Consider the following 17989-nt stretch of genomic DNA (forward strand, 5'->3'; position numbering starts at 1 on the left):
GGTCCATTGGGTGGGGTTGATTTCATATCCTATGTCATCCTCCCAGTGTTTTTTGATTGTGTCTAGGGAGCTCGTGGGGTTATTGAGTAGTAATTTGTATATTGCAGATACCAACCCTCTGTCGCGTCCCTTTGTCATTAGGATGAGGTTTTCGAAGGTTGTCAGGGGTCTAGTTGCTGCTGATTTTACTGTTGGATTGTTTAAGAGGGCATGTAGTTTGGTGTTGTGCTAACTAGGGCATTTGGGTGTCTTCTAATTCGTCCTGTATTTCTTGTGTTGACAGAGGTTTGTTATTTTTATAAAAGTCTATTAGGCAATATAGGCCTTTGGATTGCCAGGTTTTGGTTTGGAGGTTTTGTGCTGCTTGGTGTAATAGTGGATGGTAGGCCAGGGAAATTAGTGGGGATGGGGTTGGGGATAGTTTGCCTGTTTCTGCTTTCCATGCTTTGAACATGGTTTGTGTGTATCTGTTAAGTGTTGTGGGGATTTTTCTTAGTTTGTTTGGGAGGAGTGGGTATGCTGTGGTGCAAATATTTTCAATTGTGTCCCTTTCTAGGTGCATCCATTGTTTTGTCTCTAGTATATATGGGATTATACACTTCTATGGTTCTATGTTTAGCTGACTTGGCAAACAAACATCTTCTGCTTGCACTGCTTGCCTGCCGTCTCCCCTTGAGTCTTTATTGGATCAGCAGCCTGAGTCCCTGCACCTCCCTCCCTGGTGCCCAGAGTATTATAGGCACCAGAAATCCTGGGGCATGTACTTAGTTGCCCTGGAAATGTCCTGCTTGCCCTTCTCCACTCTAGACAAGGCAAAGGCACCGCAACATTTAGACTGGAAGGTGCCTCTGGACAATCAACAAACACCCAGGGCACCACCCAATGCAACCCTTGGTGGAAGGCAGAGCTCAAATGGAAGGGTTCAGAGGATGCCAAGCCCATCTCCTCCCCCTGCTGGGGTCATATTCCAAAGTGTGTGTGTGTGTGTGTGTGTGTGTGTGTGTGACAAACTGAACACCCCCCCTTAATTCACATATCATAACAATGCAAGCTTTCATTGTATAGACCTGGCTTTCTCCCCAGAAACTGTTACCTGCCAGTTAACAGTGTTTACCTTGGTGGAAATTCATGAGAATTTTGAGTCTGACTAGATTAGGGTTTGTGTTAAGTGCCAGGCATATGGTTTTGCCTGATAAGACACCCACTGGGGACCGCTTTCCTTCCAAAGAGCTAGCCAGGCTTCTCCAAGCGCTTTCTAAGTGTGGAGCCTGTCCTGGGAGATAGTATTCTTTATGTCCCTTTCTTGGCAATCTGCAATTAGGCGTTGAGACCTGCGCAAGTTGACAAGGGCTGAGGGTTTCATTGGTATATGTTTAATACCTTCTCCTTGTCCATTCTATTTTCCTTTCTCTGTCTCACACTCAGAGCCCCACTATTTGCCATTTGCTATAAGGTTGTGCCAAACTTACAAATAATCTATTTTTGGCATTTGAGAGGCAGCGGGGATGAAGTGAGCCTGCAGCTATGTCTGCACACTGATCAGAAGCAAGGGAGGAGGTTGTCCTGGGACAGGGCCTTCTCTGTGGCAGCCCCCAAGGGATGGACTGCCCTCCTCACACAGCTGCATCTGCTAGGCAGCTTTGAGCAGAAAAAAACATCTCTTGACCCTGGCCTGCAACACTGCAGCTGTGTGCTTTCAAAACCCACCATATTGTGAATGTAATATGTTTTAACATTGTTGTAACCCGCCCCAGGGCCTGCTGGTGAAGAGCAGGTAATGTATTCAACTTATTATTATTATTATTATTATTATTATTATTATTATTATTATTATTATTATTAATGTTTCTAGTGGTGTTGGGTAAATCTGTCAATTTCTGTTTCCCTCGTTTTCTCATTTTTCCAATCTTCAGCTCAATGCTCCACATTGCCACAGCTTGGGATCATTATTTTTTGAAGTCCTCATAAAAATTCACCAGCATTCCAGTGTGATTTTCTTCTAAGATACACATGTATCTATGCAATTTCCCCTAAAATAGTGCATTTTGTATGTCATCCTTACAAATATATGATTTTTTAAGCAGGCATGTATCTTTTAGCCCACATTATTTGGCTGGAGAACTGCATTGTGGGTTTTTGAAAAGTGTGAACTGTGAAGGACGGTTGTGTCTTGGTTCTTGCATGGTTTCATAATGTGTGTCTATAACGTAGGTTCACCTTTAAATGCTACCTAAATCAAAATTCTCCCCTGCCTCTATCTACACAACCTGCAGATGAGCTGCCTATACTTTACAAGGGTGGATCTGGTGACATAATTCCAGGATTACAAACTAGCCACATTTAGGTGCTGTAAATCAATTAAAAAGGCATTTCCAAAGTTGTAGTCAGGTTGGTGTGCCTGAGGCGAGATATGGCCAACAGCGAAGGGAGGAAAGTCTGTTGACTGAGGCCTGGCTTGGCAGGGGTCTTTTGATTCCCCTTTCCAAAAATCAATAGAAGCTATCAAAAGAAAAACAATACGCATACCGCAATTGCCAAATAATTCCTAACAGCCCTGTCTGGAAGAGGCCTCAGCCAAGTGCAATTAGGAATGCAAGACAGCAAAAGCAGCAGCAGACTCTGCCAAGCAAAGGGACTCATAATTTGGTTGCAAACACCCCACCCGGCTGCTCACCCTGAAGTCATCCCATTGCAGCAGGACTACTCTAGAGGAGCTGCTCTCCCGACCATGGCATTCAAAGCAGCTGTTCTAAAACATTGCCTTTGGGCCAAACAAGACATCATATGGGACATTTCTCGAGAAGCAGCCAGAGTGGGGAGTGAATCTGGTTCAAGCAGCAGCATTGGGGGAGGGGGGACTAACCCGGATCCCCCACATTGATTCCCCCACTGAAAATTTCTCTGACACTTCTATTAGCCCCAGAGGGGGGAAACACACAGGCACCATTTCCTCCCTAAGGCTTCCTCAGGTGTAATAGCAGCTTCAGGAAGGAGTGACTTGGATCAGGGCTGCAACCAGGTTGGGGGGGGGATTATACACCTCTCCCTCGTGCCATGAGGCCATCTCAAATCGACACACACACACACCCCAGTTGTTTTGCTTTGGGGGGTTTAAAGCGAGAAAAATCATAAACCTGGGGAAATTGGAAGCTGCCTTAGTCAGAGACTGAATGTGGGTCCAGCTAGCTCAGTATTGTCTACACTGACTGGCAGCAACTCTCTGGAGTTTTCAGCCAGGAGTCTCTCCCAGCCTGACCTAAGAGATGTTGGGGGTGGAAACTGGGACCTTCTGCATGGAAAGCAGGTGCTCTACTACTGAGCTATGGCCCTCCGTGTATTCTTTAGTTGTGATTCCTGCATCACAGGGGGTTGGACTAAATGACCCTTAGGGTCCCTTCCAACTTCACAATTCCATGATAAAGCACTTTTTTATCTTTGCATGAAGAAGGTTCCAGGAGCAATCCAGCAGGGCTCTTCTTATTGTTCTTAAAAAGCAGAGTATGTGCCTGTTTCGTATCTTTTTAAATATGCATTTATTTTATTTTTACTTGCATTACTTTTTATCACACCAGTGTTTGTCACCCTGGGCTCCTTTGGGCAGAAGTATGGGAAATAAATTTAAATAAATAAAATCTGTGCCATCTCGCACAATTATTATTATTTTTTTAAGGATTTGGAAGCAAATGGTGTGAAAGACTTTTCTCGGGATCTGTGAAGTGCTGCCCCAGGTGGCAAGCTAGTGAACTGCAGGGGGCAGACTCTCAGGGAAGGGCCCTCAGGCGCTGGACTGGCTCTGGACTTGGCCACACCTCTGCAGTGTGGCTCCGCATTTGCCCTGCCGCTTTCCCCCAGAAAACCTGCTCTTTAGTGCTAGATCAGGCCAAACAGCAGTCTGTGGAAAACCCGGTTGCTGTTTTTTCCAATTCAGCACTGAAGATTGGGTTTCCCTGGGGGCGGGGAGTGGCAGGGCAAATGGAGGTGTGGAAAAGCCCTCTCTCTGCCGATCCAGAGTGGGAAGGAGACTGGGAGGGCTTCCTTCCCCAGCTGACTCCTGAGGTGCACCTGCATCCTTGTGTCTTCCCAAGGCTTTGTCTTGGTTTGTTCTCTCAGCCCCACTTGCCCCTTTGGTTCTGATTGCTGGCTTTGGACACATGCATGCCACACAACAAAAGTGCTATAATCACACCTTAACCAGCCACAGCTTTCCCCCCTCAAAAACTTCTGGGAGCTGCAGTTTGTTCAGGATGCTGAGAGTTGTCAGGAGGCCCTCATCCCCACACACACACACACACACTGAGCTACAGTTCCCAGAGCGGTTTAACAGTCCATCCCTCTTCATGGCAAGCTCTGGACATTGTAGCTTTGGGAGGAGAGCACCAATTCCTCCTTGCAAATGCTCCCCACCCAGGCCCTTCCCCTGCCCGCCCACCCCCACCCCCCAGTCAGACTTATGTCTAGTCTCTAGAAAAGTTTTCCCCAACCAGGTGCCCTCTAGATGGGGTTGGTGGGAGTCCAAAACACTTGCATTCATGAGACAGAAGGGGGCGCTCTTCACTGGCGGATGCTGGCAGGGCTGTCCCCACCTGTTATGCATTGAAGTTCTCACCCTAGGCCACTAGGGGTGTTGAGTATATAGTTTCACTCTGCCCACCGTGACTGCAGTTCTCACTCAGGTCCACATGCAAATGAAGGATTGTGAGTGCCATTCACGGATTGGGTAGCTAGAGAGGGTTGTTCCTGTTGCATGTTACTGAGTACTATATAAGCAGGCTGGCTCAGCACTTCAGTCCAGTTCTGTTCCAGCCTGAGAATAAAGAGAGCTGGATGAAGAATCACTGTGCCGTCTGCTATGTTCACCCACCACTTAATACCAAAGGAAGCTTGGTTTGCACAGTTAGCGTCCTTAGCTCACTCTTAAAGGGGAGGATTACAAGATGTTGTCAAGGAATCAAAGACTTGAGGCCTGAGGTTGGTTACCCAGAGCTATGGGTTCAAGAAAATCCATAAGAACATTGGAAGGGCTGTGCTGGATCAGGTCAAAGGCCCCACTTGTCCAGCATCTTCCTGTTTAGAAACAGTGGCCAACAGGGACAGGAGAGCAGCAGCACTCTCGCATTCATGCTGCCTCTAGCAGGACGTTGTGCACAAACAGCATGGCTAGGTGTCAGGGACTGGGCAAAGGAGGAGGAATGGTGGAGACCGCCTCTCCATCCCGACCCTTCCAGGGAGGAGGAAGAGGAAGACAATATAGATTTACAACAGGGGTTTAAGGGAGATTGCAGTTCAGAGGCAGATGAGGGGAAAAGTTAGGAAATCATGGGAGAGCCAGAACAGCTGGCTGACATGTTGTCAGTAGAAAGCATTCCAGACCCTCCATCTTCCAGAACCCTTAAAAGTAGGAGAGCAAAGAGCTCCAAGACATGACAGCACCCGTAGAGGAGGTGATGAGGATGGCGAATGAGAAGTGGGAGAGATTCACTCGGGACAACGCCATTATCCAAGAGGCTGGGTTCTATAGCCTCTATCTGTAAAGACTGAAATAAAAAAGACTTAAGAAACTTTTTCTTGTCTTTATGCTTTCCTGGGCAACCTGCCGGGAGCTGCTGACACTAGGAGCCATTGATGAATCCATCACGAATGTTTATCGTCTCTTTTTAAAGCCATTCAAGGGGGTGGCCATCCCTACCTCTTATAGTTTTGCTTTGTACTGTGTGAAGAACCTGGCTGCTGGATCCCTCTGGTCCAGCATCTCTTCTCCTGGTGGCCAACCAGATGCCTGTGGGAACCTGCAGGCAGGATCTGAACCCGGCAACAACACTCTCCCCACTTGGGCTCCCTAGCAACTGCTGTACAATAAATGCACCTTTAAAAAAAGAAAGGAACGAGACCCAACAACACTTGAAGAACTCAACAAAACTAGTTCAACAAAGCCAGGGAACCAGTCACAGCAATATTCAGGGATTTATTTTAGCCCTTCTTTAAGTAAGTGCTTTGTGAGCCTTGGGGAATCCTCAGAAATCAATCACAGAGCCACCACTGAGAAGGTTCTTCTCCTTGTCATTGCTCATCTCTTTTTTTTTTTTATAAGATTTTATTATTTTCTATTAAGACAAAGGGAGAACATAACATAAACAACAACATTCACAATATAAAAATGCAAAATACAATACATAAACACAACACAAAAACATAATCAAACAATCACAATAAAAAGAAACATATACAAACCTTTAAACTAACATTTATCCTCTTACTTTTCTTGTTACTATCTTCTCTATTTTGAGGGACTTCCCCCATTCCCTCCACTGTCTTCAAAATCATATATATCTTCAAGGTAGCTTTGTATCTTGTTCTATTCACATTAACTCAATTTTTAATACACTTTACTTTGCTTAATCATATCTTAACTTTAACACCAAATCTTAACACAATTCCTAACAATTAAATTTTTCACACAAAAATATCTTACCAACAATTTTATCTAACATATATCTACTAAAGCCGCTATTCTATTTAATTCTGCTCAGATGTTCAATTTTACTGTTTTGACTAAATAATCCTTAAATTTCTTCCAATCCCTTGACACCTTCTCCTCCCTCTGGTCCCGGATTCTGGCGGTCAGCTCTGCGAGTTCCATATATTCCATCATCTTCATCTGCCATTCTTCCACCGTTGGTATCTCTTCGCCTTTCCATGTTCTTGCCAATAAGATTCTAGCTGCTGTTGTGGCATACATAAAAAACACTCTATCCTGACTGGGTATCTCTTCATTGGTTATGCTCAGGAGAAATGCCTCTGGTTTCTTACAAAAGGTAACCTTCATTACCTTCTTGAGTTCGTTATAGATCTTATCCCAGAAAGCATTTACCGCTGGGCACAACCACCACATATGAAAAAAGGTACCTTTCGCATGTTTACATTTCCAACATACATCTGACATTTTGGTATTCATCCTGGCTATCTTAACTGGTGTCAAATACCATCTATAAACCATTTTCATTATGTTTTCTCTTAAACTATGACAAGCAGTAAATTTAATACCTTTTTGCCACAATCCCTCCCAGTCATCCATCATAATATTGTGTCCTATATCTTTCGCCCAATTTATCATTGACGATTTAACCAATTCATCTTTCGTATGCCACTCTAGCAAAAGATTATACATTTTGGAAAGGTTTTTAAAGTTCGATTCTATCAGTTCTGTTTCCAGTTTTGATTTTTCTACTTGAAAACCAACTTTTTTGTCTATTTTGAATGTTTCATATACCTGATGATAATGCAGCCAGTCGGGGACCTGACTTTTCACTTGATCGTAGCTTTTTAGCTTAAAAGAGTCCCCTTCCTGCTGCAATATGTCCATATATCTTAACCAATTTGCAGACATGTTCGGTCTCTTGTAGGCTTTGGCCTCCACTGGAGAGATCCATCTAGGGGTCTTTCTCTCTAACAAGTCTTTATATCTAGACCAAACCTGGTATAAGGATTTTCTAACTATATGAGACTTAAAAGTTCTGTGGATCTTAGCCTTGTCATACCAAAGGTATGCATGCCAACCGAACATATTATCATACCCTTCCAAGTCCAATACATCAACATTCTCTAGTTTAAACCAGTCCTTTAACCAGCAAAAGGCCGCTGCTTCGAAGTAAAGTCTTAAGTCCGGCAGGGCAAAGCCTCCTCTCTCTTTAGAGTCTGTTAAGATCTTAAACTTAATTCTTGGCTTTTTGCCCTGCCATATGAACTTTGATAAGTCCTTTTGCCATTTCTTAAAGCAATCCAGTTTGTCCAAAATTGGTATGGCTTGGAATAAAAACAGCATCCTTGGTAGGACATTCATTTTTATCACGGCAATTCTTCCCATTAACGACAGTTTCAATCTTGTCCATATTTCCATGTCTTTCTTTATTTCCATCCACAGTTTTTCGTAATTGTCCTTATACAGGTTCAAATTCTTGGTTGTGAGGTTGATACCTAGATATTTTACTGTTTTGACAAAATTGAGGCCAGTGCCTTCCTGTATTCTTTGAATTTGTTCTGCACTCATATTTTTTCCTAAAACTTTGGTTTTCTGCTTGTTTAACTTGAAACCAGCTACAAGTCCAAATTGTTCGATTATTCCCAAAGCTCTGGGGACACTGCTTTCCGGTTCTTGCAGGGATAACATCAAATCGTCTGCGAAGGCGCGTAGTTTGTATTCCTTCTCTCCCACACGAATTCCTTTTATCTGTTTGTCCTTTCGTATCATATTTAGGAGGACTTCCAGGACCGTAATGAAAAGTAAAGGGGAGATAGGGCACCCTTGTCTTGTTCCCTTTTCAACTTCAAACTCCTCCGATATCACACTGTTTACTATTACTTTAGCTCTTTGCTCTGTATAGATGGCATTAATGCCATTCAAAAATTTTTGACCAACTCCCATCCTTTCCAAATTCTTTTTCATAAATGTCCAAGAGACTTTATCAAATGCTTTCTCTGCATCAACAAACAATAGTGCCGCATCTGTATTTATGTTTCTCTCCAGTTTTTCTAAAATGTCCACAATAATTCTCGTGTTATTACTAATTTGTCTTCCTGGCAAGAAACCTGCTTGGTCTCTATGTATATAGTCTTTCAACACTCTTTTCAGCCTTGTAGCCAATATATTTGCAAAAATTTTATAATCCACATTCAAAAGGGATATTGGGCGATAGTTTTTCATTTGAGTCTTATCAGTATCTGGTTTTGGAATCAGTGTGATAAAGGCTTCCTTCCACGTCTCTGGTGCCCTATCTCCTTCTAGTATCTTGTTGCATACTTCTCTTAGTGGCTGCGATAGCCAGTCTTTCAATGTCTTATAATATTTTGCTGTTAGACCGTCCGGTCCTGGAGCCTTCCCCAATTGCATGTTATTTATTGCATCTTCTATCTCCTGTGTCGTTATTGGGTGGTTGAGAGTAACTAGTTTTTCCTCTGGGACCTTTTGCAATCCATTCTTTTCCAGAAATCGGTCAATTTCTGCTTCCTCTATCTTCTCCTCCTTGTACAGTTGCTTGTAAAATCTTTGAAAACACCATCTGATTTCCTCAGGTTTCTCCACGTTTTTTCCGTTTACTACCAGGGTATTGATGACATTTGCCTTTTGTCTTTTCTTCAATTGCCAAGCTAGTAATTTTCCACATTTATTAGCCGATTCAAATGTTCTTTGCTTCATCATTTTCACTTTCCATTCGATGTCCTGATTCATTATATTAGCATATTGGGATTGCAAGTATTTAATTTCTTTTTGGATTTTGACACATCTGGGATGTCCTCTTAATTCTTTTTCCTTTTCTTTGATTGATTTCAACAATCTCTCCATCTCTGCATTTTGTTGTCTCTTCTTTTTTGCTTTTTCACTAATGAGAAATCCTCTCATTACAGCTTTACTTGCATCCCAAGCAATTCTTTTCTCCACTTCGGAGCTCCAATTTATCTGAAAATATTCTTTCATCTTTTTCGCCGCTCTTTCCACTAGCTTGGTGTCTCTCATCAAAGCGTCATCCATTCTCCATCTAAAAGAGTCCTTGGAAATCATTTTTAAATTTAACTGTACAGGGTTATGGTCTGAAAGAGTTTTAGGGCCAATTTCTGCCTTTTGTATTTTTGGAGCCAATTCATTCGAAATCCAAATATAATCTATCCTCGACCATGACTGCTGAGGTTCGCTGAAGTATGTTGCCTCTGTATCTGTGGGGTTTTTTAATCTCCAAGAGTCCACCAAATTCAGATTATCCACCATTTCAAAAAAAGTCTTTGGGAGTTTCCCATCGTTCGTTAATTTAGTTCTTTGAGATCTGTCCATTAATGTGGAAACTGCACCATTAAAATCTCCAAGGCAAACTAATTTATAATCCAAATAATCCAACAGCAAATCATGTATTTTCTTATAAAAAATTGACTTTCCATCATTTGGTGCATAAAGTCCCAGAATCAAGAATTTTTCGCCTTGTATATTAATTTCAATTGCGATGTATCTCCCTTCTTCATCTTTAAAAAGCTGTCTTGGGCTATATTTCTCCTTTGCGTATATCACTACTCCTCTCTTCTTGGCCTTATCCGATGATATAAACTCTTGGCCTAATTTTTTGTTCTGTAGTAGTCTTCTGTGACGTCGGGCTATGTGGGTTTCCTGTAAGCATATTATATCCAAATTCTTCTTTTCTATGCTGTAAAACACTCTGCGTCTCTTTGGTCTCTGATTCAATCCCCGGACATTCCATGTCATTAACTTGAGCGCCATTTTCCTTTCTCTAGTCTTCTCCTCCAGTTGCTTCTCCTTTCTTGTCTTCCTCTGGATCCTTGCCTGGGCTGGGTAGGCTTGGTGGTGGTCCCGGCGGTGGTGGAAATACCTCTGGGAACCTGTAGAATTGTGCTGGGTCGAGTGGTGTGCCTTTAAATTGTTCCAGGTGCTTGTCCAAAAACTTCTGCTTCTCCGCCAGGGACCTTATTCTTATCTTTTTTCCTTCAAACGTAAATGCCAGGCCTTCTGGAAATTCCCAACTGAAGGGGATTTTCCTTTTTCTAAGCTCAGTTACCAAATCGTTGTAGGGAACTCTTTTGTCAAGGAAAAATCTGGGGATATCCTTATAAAAAATTACTTTATTCTGCTCAACCACCAGGTTGTTTCTATAATGCAAGTCCAGAAAGTAGTCTCTGTCGTGTCGATCGTGTAGCACAATCAAACAGTCACTGACTGTTTTGCTGCTTTTCTTTCCTCTGGAGCCTCTTGGACCAAATCTGAAGGCCTTCACTATGCGTGCTGAGACGTTGATTTCTTCTATCTCCCAAAATCCTGAGAATAACTTCACTATGTAGTCTTTTAGGTCTTCCCCTTCCAGTTCTGGAAGATTTCTTAGGCGGATGTTGCCCTCTCTTTGATGTAGTTGCAGAAACGCGAGGGACTCTTCAACAGACCTCTGTCGTGATCCAATACTCTCTATCTGTTCCAAATCTAAATTATCCAATTTTTCCTCCACCTTTTTTATTTTTTCCTTGACCACTTTAATTTCCTCTGAGTCCTTTTTCAAGGTGGTCACCTCTTGCCCAATCCTATTAATCTCTTCTCTGTTCTTCCTTACGTTCTCCTCAATTTGTCCAATGGATTTTTCTAGGGTCTGCGTAGAATTTTTAATGTCAGCTTTTATATCAGCTTGTAATTTTTCTATTGCTGAATTCACTGCTGTATTTCCTGATGAAACTTGATCTTGTGTTTGCTTCAACCCGTCAGTCACGCTTTTCAATCCTGCTGCAATTTCTGCAACACTAACAACTAATTTCTCCATTTGTTCCTGTAGAGTTAGGGAAACAGAGCCTTTTCTTTTTTCAGAGCCAGTTCCTTTTGATCTAAGTTCCATTCCTTGTGGGCTCTGTAACTGTAATCTCAAGGTCACTCCAGTTTCTGTAGTAACAATCTCAGACATTCACAGCAGAAGGCCAACAGTCCCAAAAGTAAACACCAGGTGGCCAGCAGCTCAGTCCTGAGAACAAAGAGGCTGCTGAGCCAGGAGCCCACACCAGTCCCGAAAATCCAACTTTTAGGCAAAGAGTTTTAATTTTCCAAAATATAAGTTCCTTAAAGCCAAGAAGGGCCCATTTTTGTGTAGCCCAAGTCAGTCACAGTTCCTAACTTGCAGTGTTACCACCAAAGTCCACAAAGTAACTTGTATCTGGTTACAAAAAAGTCAGAATGTCTCCACTGGTAAACAGTCACTGAAACACCAACAAAGGAAAAAAAATGGCAACAATGTATCACAGCCCGCTACTGACCCGGAATCCTAATCCAGAGGGTGAGGGGCATCTTCTTTTGCCATATCAACTGTTTTTAAGTCTTTAAACATCCTTTAAACAACTTTTAATCAACTTTTAAAAAGTTCGCAAAACTTTTCCGTTAGTCGCGGCTTTGATCTTTTAGCGCTACCAAGCTCGCGCAAACAGTTTAAAGGGAACAGGCTTCCTTTTGCAGTTCCTCTGCAAGCAGTGCTCTTAAAACTTGTAGAAATAATCCAATTCTTTAACTTACAGAGTTTCTTTGGAAGTTTCTATGCAGGAAGTGCCGGGTGCTCGAGTCTGGCGGGATCGCTGCTTTGATCCTCCGCAGGCAGACGCTTCTTCAGTCCCGTGCCGGCGCTCCGCTCGCCCGATTTTCCCCCTTACGAGGGTCAATCGGGAACGGAGACGGCACGTCTGGGACCCACGAAGCTCAGGTCCACGGGACGCTCTTCCCGTGGCTTTAAGGGACCCGTGGCGCAGGCACAGAAGTCCCTAAAGCCTGGCGGAGGACGGAGCCGTCGGACTCCCGTCCGCCATTGACCGGCACCTAACCGGAAGTCCGTCATTGCTCATCTCATTGCTCAAGCAAGGTTTTAAACTGTGGTTGCAACAACCTTCTGCAGGGATCTTACTGCCCTGTTTAAAGACTTGTATTTCTGAGCAAATGGGAGCTCTGCCCACCAGTGACAGCTCAGCCTTGTTCCAATGATCGTAAAGACTTCCTAAGCCCCAAGTACAGCAAGCACACACGGAGAGGAGAGCATTCATGGTCTCTTTAGAATGCAAGTACTGGGTACCTACAATAGTCCCCAAGTGTCCTGGTCCCTTCTCGTTCCTCTCATCACCTACAGACAGCAACCATTTTGCGCAGGGGCTCCATCCCCAGACCCTGCACGCATCAGTGGGGTGTATAAAAGCCCAGCCCACCCCGTTCCTCCCTCATTCTGCCCCTGCTTGGCCTCCTTCCAGTCAACAGACATGCCTAAAACAGTTGCTGCCTGTACTTAGTGACTCGGAAGGGGGTGGTCCTCTCAGTTCCCACTGGTTGAGGGAACTCATCACAAGCATTGTTGCTTTTCTCCCAACAAGCTTGAAGATCCCAGGCCCCAGGGAAATTAGACTGGTCTCGACTAGAGCCAGGGCCTTTTCAGCCGTGGCCTCTGTCTGGTGGAACGCTCTCCCACAAGAGACCAGGGGCCTGCGGGATTTGACATCTTTCCGCAGGGCCTGCAAGATGGAGCTGTTCCGCCAGGCCTTTGGGCAGGATGCAGTTTCCTTTGTATAAAACAAACAATAAAACGAAGGAGGCCCCCAACCCGCTCCCAGGTCCTTGTATGATCAGTGGAAACAGTTGGTCCTCCTGGCAAGGATCAACCACCCTCAATTCCAACCTGATAATGGCCACCTGCCCAGATTTTAACTTGTCTGAATTAATTTTAAGATGTATTTTAATCAATCAATTTCTGTTTTGTGCATATTGTGGTTGTTTTTATGATGTTAGCCACTCTGAGCCCGGCCTTGGCCAGGGAGAGTGGGATACAAATAAAAAAAAATATTATTATTTTATATTATTATTATTATTATTATTATCTGAGAAAATAGCCCAGTCTTCTCCACATTTACTCCCAACAAGCACATCCTGTGCCAAAGACCTCCAACACTTTCAAATCGGGGACAGGAAAAAACACAGATAGATATTTGCATCATCCTTATTCTACAACTAGAAGCCAGACTCCGGGCTAAGGACTGCCAGCCTTTTGGGGCCATCCATGGGCACATTTGCAAACCGGGAAAACTTGTTGGCACCACACAGACATCCCAGCCAAACTCACCTCTCCAACAACAGCTATAAGACAGTGCTTCTTTCAAGCCTGATTTCAGTGATGGAGGGGCAGAGAAATGGCACCCTGGGGGGCACCCACTTGAGCCATGTTGGTGACCCAGGCTCTAAGTTAAGAGATTTACAAAGCTCTAACCTTGTTCCAAGAGAGCTAAAGCTCTTCCACAATGACAGACAGACAGGCTTGTAAGTGGATATTGGCCTTGTCACTGGAGGTGAACAAGCATTGCTTCCAGCCAACTGGGCAGTCGGGAAACCATTTTACTTTCATGTATACCCCGCCATTCTTCCTTCCATGGAGCTCAGTGCAATAGACCCAAGGGAGCCCCAGCAATCTCCCATCCAGGAACGGACCAGATCTGGACCTGCTTAGTTTCAGCAAGGCTCTTGCCTCACGTACCTTCAGTCTGTGCCCCAGGAAATAGGAACCTGCATGGTCGGGATGAGGAATTTGGCTAAGGATCAGAATGTTTACAAAAGGAGTCAACCTTGACAAACATTTTTTAGTGGAAGTGAGGAATCTGGAATATATATTTTCTTTACTGATGAACCTGACTGTGTATTTCTTTAAGTCTCTCTGGTTCTCACTTTCCCATGTATATATTCTTTCTAAGTATGTCTCAGTGATCCCAATTAGAAAACTACCACCTTGCACGGGGGGGGGGGGTGTGACCTCAGGCCAGGGAGCCACATGGCCCTCCAGTCCTCTCTCCTTGGCCCTTGGGTCTCTCTCCAGGCCATGCTTTCTCTCCTCAGGCAACATCCCAATTTCTGCTTGTCTTCTGCCCTATCAGTCCCAATGGGCACCAGCCACCAGTGCCAGCAACTGGAGTAAACCATCCTGGCAATCCCTAGGATAAAGGAATCCACTGAAGGTGCTGCCCCGGGGGGCTTGGAGAGAGATATAACTGGGGATAACTTTTCATGCATCTGATGAACAGGACTTGAGTTCACAAAAGCATCTGCCACATTGAATCTCCTTGTTTCTGCACCAAGACTTTCTTGTTCATACTGCAGCAAACTATGAGTTAGGAGACATTATTTATAACATCCCTCCCCAACCTGGTACACCTCAGATGTTTTGGACTACAACTCCCTACGACTTCTGCAGGGTGAAGCAGGCCATTACTTGAATGTTGAATATTTGCAAATGTGTGCTTCCATCCTAGCCTGCACTCAGATGTTGCAAATTGGGCTGCCATTTTGAACAAAAAGTTGGATGTTTTCCTCCACATCTGTTTTGCCATCCAGGCTGAACCAGGAATGCCCTGGCCAAGCCAGGACTCAGGAGTGGCTGTTGATATTATTTTCCTGGTATTAAAATGTTCCCAATAACCACTCTGGACTTGGAAACATTTGGCAAAGCAGCTGTGCTGGAGAGTCAAGAATTCGTTAAAAAGAGAGTTCCACTCCCTGCTTTGACAAAACGTGGCACACCCAAGTGCTAATCCCAGAGGAATGCCCACCTTCTTCAACAGGCCTTTCATTTCCTTCCTGGAAAATTAAGCTTTGCCAAAAAGGCATAAACACCACTCGTTTGAACTGAACTTGTGCCGGCCAAATACCAGAGCCGGTCTTGGCTCCAGGGGCATCCGTGCTTGAACTTCCTTTTCCAAGGAGAACTAGGGCAATACCAAGCAGAGGCCAAGGGAGTCATTCTTTTCTGAAACTATGCTTGCTGTCCAGCCAGATAATAATGCCACCCTGGCTGGAGTTCGGGGGGGGGGTGATGTTGTTTGTTTGTTTTTGCTTGGTTGCTTTCAGAGCAGTTGCCAAGAATAAGAAAAGGGTGCAAGGGCATTTTTTTCCATCCCCTGATCTGCTCTGACTTCTTGTAAGGTGCAAATAGACAGCTTTAACATTAAGCTCTGTCCCCAAATCCACCAAGAAGGTCTACCTTCCTCTGGCCCCCTCTGGGTTCAGTCCCCAACTTGATTCTCGTCAGTGAGTGACTATAGACCTACAGATACAGCGCTTACAGGCTGCTTTTATTCCAGCATGCAACTCAAGGCACTGTCTATGGCCTTGCATCATTAGAAAATGAGAGCAGTGGAAACACACCGGGGGAGGGGCGGATTAGGTCAGCTACTGTCTTGACACCTCACTGACCTTGCCCCTTCTCCCCTGCAGCATCATTGACTCACCAGCATCATTGCCTGCCCTCCACCCCACTGTTTCCTAGTGCTGGTAGTTCCAAAAGTAACGGGCAGGGAGGGAGGCATCAAAGACTGCAAAATTTTCTGCACTATGGATTACTATAGATTACTTCCTACCAGCCCAGCCCACCCATTCCATAGGTGTGAAGCCCCTTCCTGTAAGGCAATGCCGCCGTCACTTTTGAGCTGGAAGAGGAGGGTTGGGTTGTTCTGGTTCCTGAGAAAGCAAGGGTCCACCATCCCTGGCCTAGGGCAGTTAAGCTCAGAAAAAGGAGGGTCTCCTTACCAAATTCACTCGCACACAGGTGCTCCAGGATGGCGTCTGCCTTCATCTCATTGTCGCAAGGAGGACACACTGCAGTGCCTGCCAAGAAAGGGATCAGCAGAGGATTAGTATGAAGGAAACTAATCACAAAAAGGTGCAAAATAATTATTTGGGGAGACTACCACTATAAGGGCCGCAACGCTGCCCCAGGGATGCTAGAGGGTTCCGTGGTGGAGCATCAGCTTTGAATGCAGAAGGTCCCAGGTTCTAGGAGAACCCTGTAGGGGTTAATGCTGGGTGTGCTCCTTCAGCACAGCCAGAATCTTTTTCAGGCTCATTGGCAAGCCTGGAGGAAGCATGGTGGCTATATTCTGCCTCTCCAGTTGGAGGCAGTGATGCTTCTGAATACCAGTTGCTGGAAGCCACAGGAGGGGCTTGTGCTCAAAGTCCCGTTTGCAGGTTTCCCATGGGCATCTGGTTGGCCCCTGTGAGAACAGGATGCTAGACTACAGGGGTCATTGGCCTGATCCTGCAGGCACATCTTATGTTCCTATGAGAAGCAAAACCCATGACCCAGACCCATTGGCTTCAGACCTAAAACCAGAGAGCCCTTTCCCGTCTAAACAGATTGTCAGTATCAGCAATCAGAGCCTCCAAAGTTGAACCCATCTTGTTATTCCCTGTCATTATCTTTACAATAAAATTGCTTTCTCTTCTCTCCCTGCCCCCCCTTCACATTTCACTTGCCTCTTTGCTCATTTCTCCTAAGATGTTTACATAGGCCCTGAAGTCTGCCATGAAAAATGTGGAGGAGAGCTATAAGATTTCCAGAGCAATATGTATCCAAAGAAAACTCCAGCAAGGATGACAGAAGTTCCCAGAACGCAGCCATACCTGAATCCCTCTGTGTGTGTAGGTCTGCAGGTGTCTATGCAACAAATGAAATCAGATTCCATTTTGTCTCTCTGCCATGGACCTCAGCCAAGTGAAGCTGGGGACTGTGGCTCCCCGACTGAGCTGATGGTCCCCAACAGAGGATTCGCAGCCTCTTCACAAAAGAACAGTTACAGACAGGAATGGGGAGGAATATGTTTCAATTCAGATTTGAAAACTAATCTATGCGAGTGGCACTTTCCAAAAGCGAAATGCAGCCATTTAAATTTATCTGAAATTTGCAATGCGTTTCTCCAACCAAGGAATGGGTACGGAAGACTGTGCATAGAAAGGCATAATTGGTAGAAATAATATACAAAAAGGCATCATATTCGAGGAAATGTGCCTATAAGGCAAAATTGCATACAAAAATGAGCATATTATAACAAATCAGCACTATAAAATGCTGATGAATTTTCAGGAGGACTAAAAAAATAAAAATACATTACCAAAGGTGGAAACGTAGAGAATGGAAGGCTGGGCGGGGGGGGGGGGGGTGAGAAACAGCAAAATGGTAATTGTCAACTCAGAGAGGGTTGGGAGGACCAAGCCTGAGTTTAGAGTGTTAGAGTTGAAAGTGATGTGACCTAGAAGTAAAGCAGCAAGTGGAAAGAGAGGCAAAGCCATCTCTGTTGTCTGTTTGAATCCAAGGCTACGGCATAGCTGTCAACTTTTTCCTTTTTTAAAGAGAAATTCCCTTATTCTAAATAGGATTCCTCACAAGAAAAGGGAAAAGTTGACAGCTATGGATGGCTATGGGAGATACAAGACCCTTGGGGGGGGGGGTTAATACCCTGAACTCCACCATCGCAGGCTCAGGTGGTATAGATGTGTCAATGAACCATATCTCATAAAGGCACCTCAGTCTCTGCTGTGCCTTATTTCCAAAAGGAAACACCTACCCTTGGTAAGGAACCCCTGGAATCTGGCACCACTCGGAGACTGGGGTGGGGTGCAACAGTTGTAACTATTAATACAAGGTGTGCTGGAAGTGGATGTTGCTCACCG

General features: G+C 44.5%; 1 protein-coding gene across 1 annotated transcript in view; it reads right to left on the minus strand.

The window, feature by feature from the left end:
* SFRP1 (secreted frizzled related protein 1) overlaps positions 1-17989 on the minus strand; it is a 48605-nt gene that overhangs the window by 22141 nt on the left and 8475 nt on the right. The window contains exon 2 of the mRNA XM_033158974.1: positions 16070-16147. Coding sequence (XP_033014865.1) covers positions 16070-16147 — 78 coding nt within the window. The remainder of the gene's footprint in view (positions 1-16069; positions 16148-17989) is intronic.

Source organism: Lacerta agilis, chromosome 8, assembly GCF_009819535.1.
Source record: "Lacerta agilis isolate rLacAgi1 chromosome 8, rLacAgi1.pri, whole genome shotgun sequence".
Lineage (NCBI taxonomy): Eukaryota > Metazoa > Chordata > Lepidosauria > Squamata > Lacertidae > Lacerta > Lacerta agilis.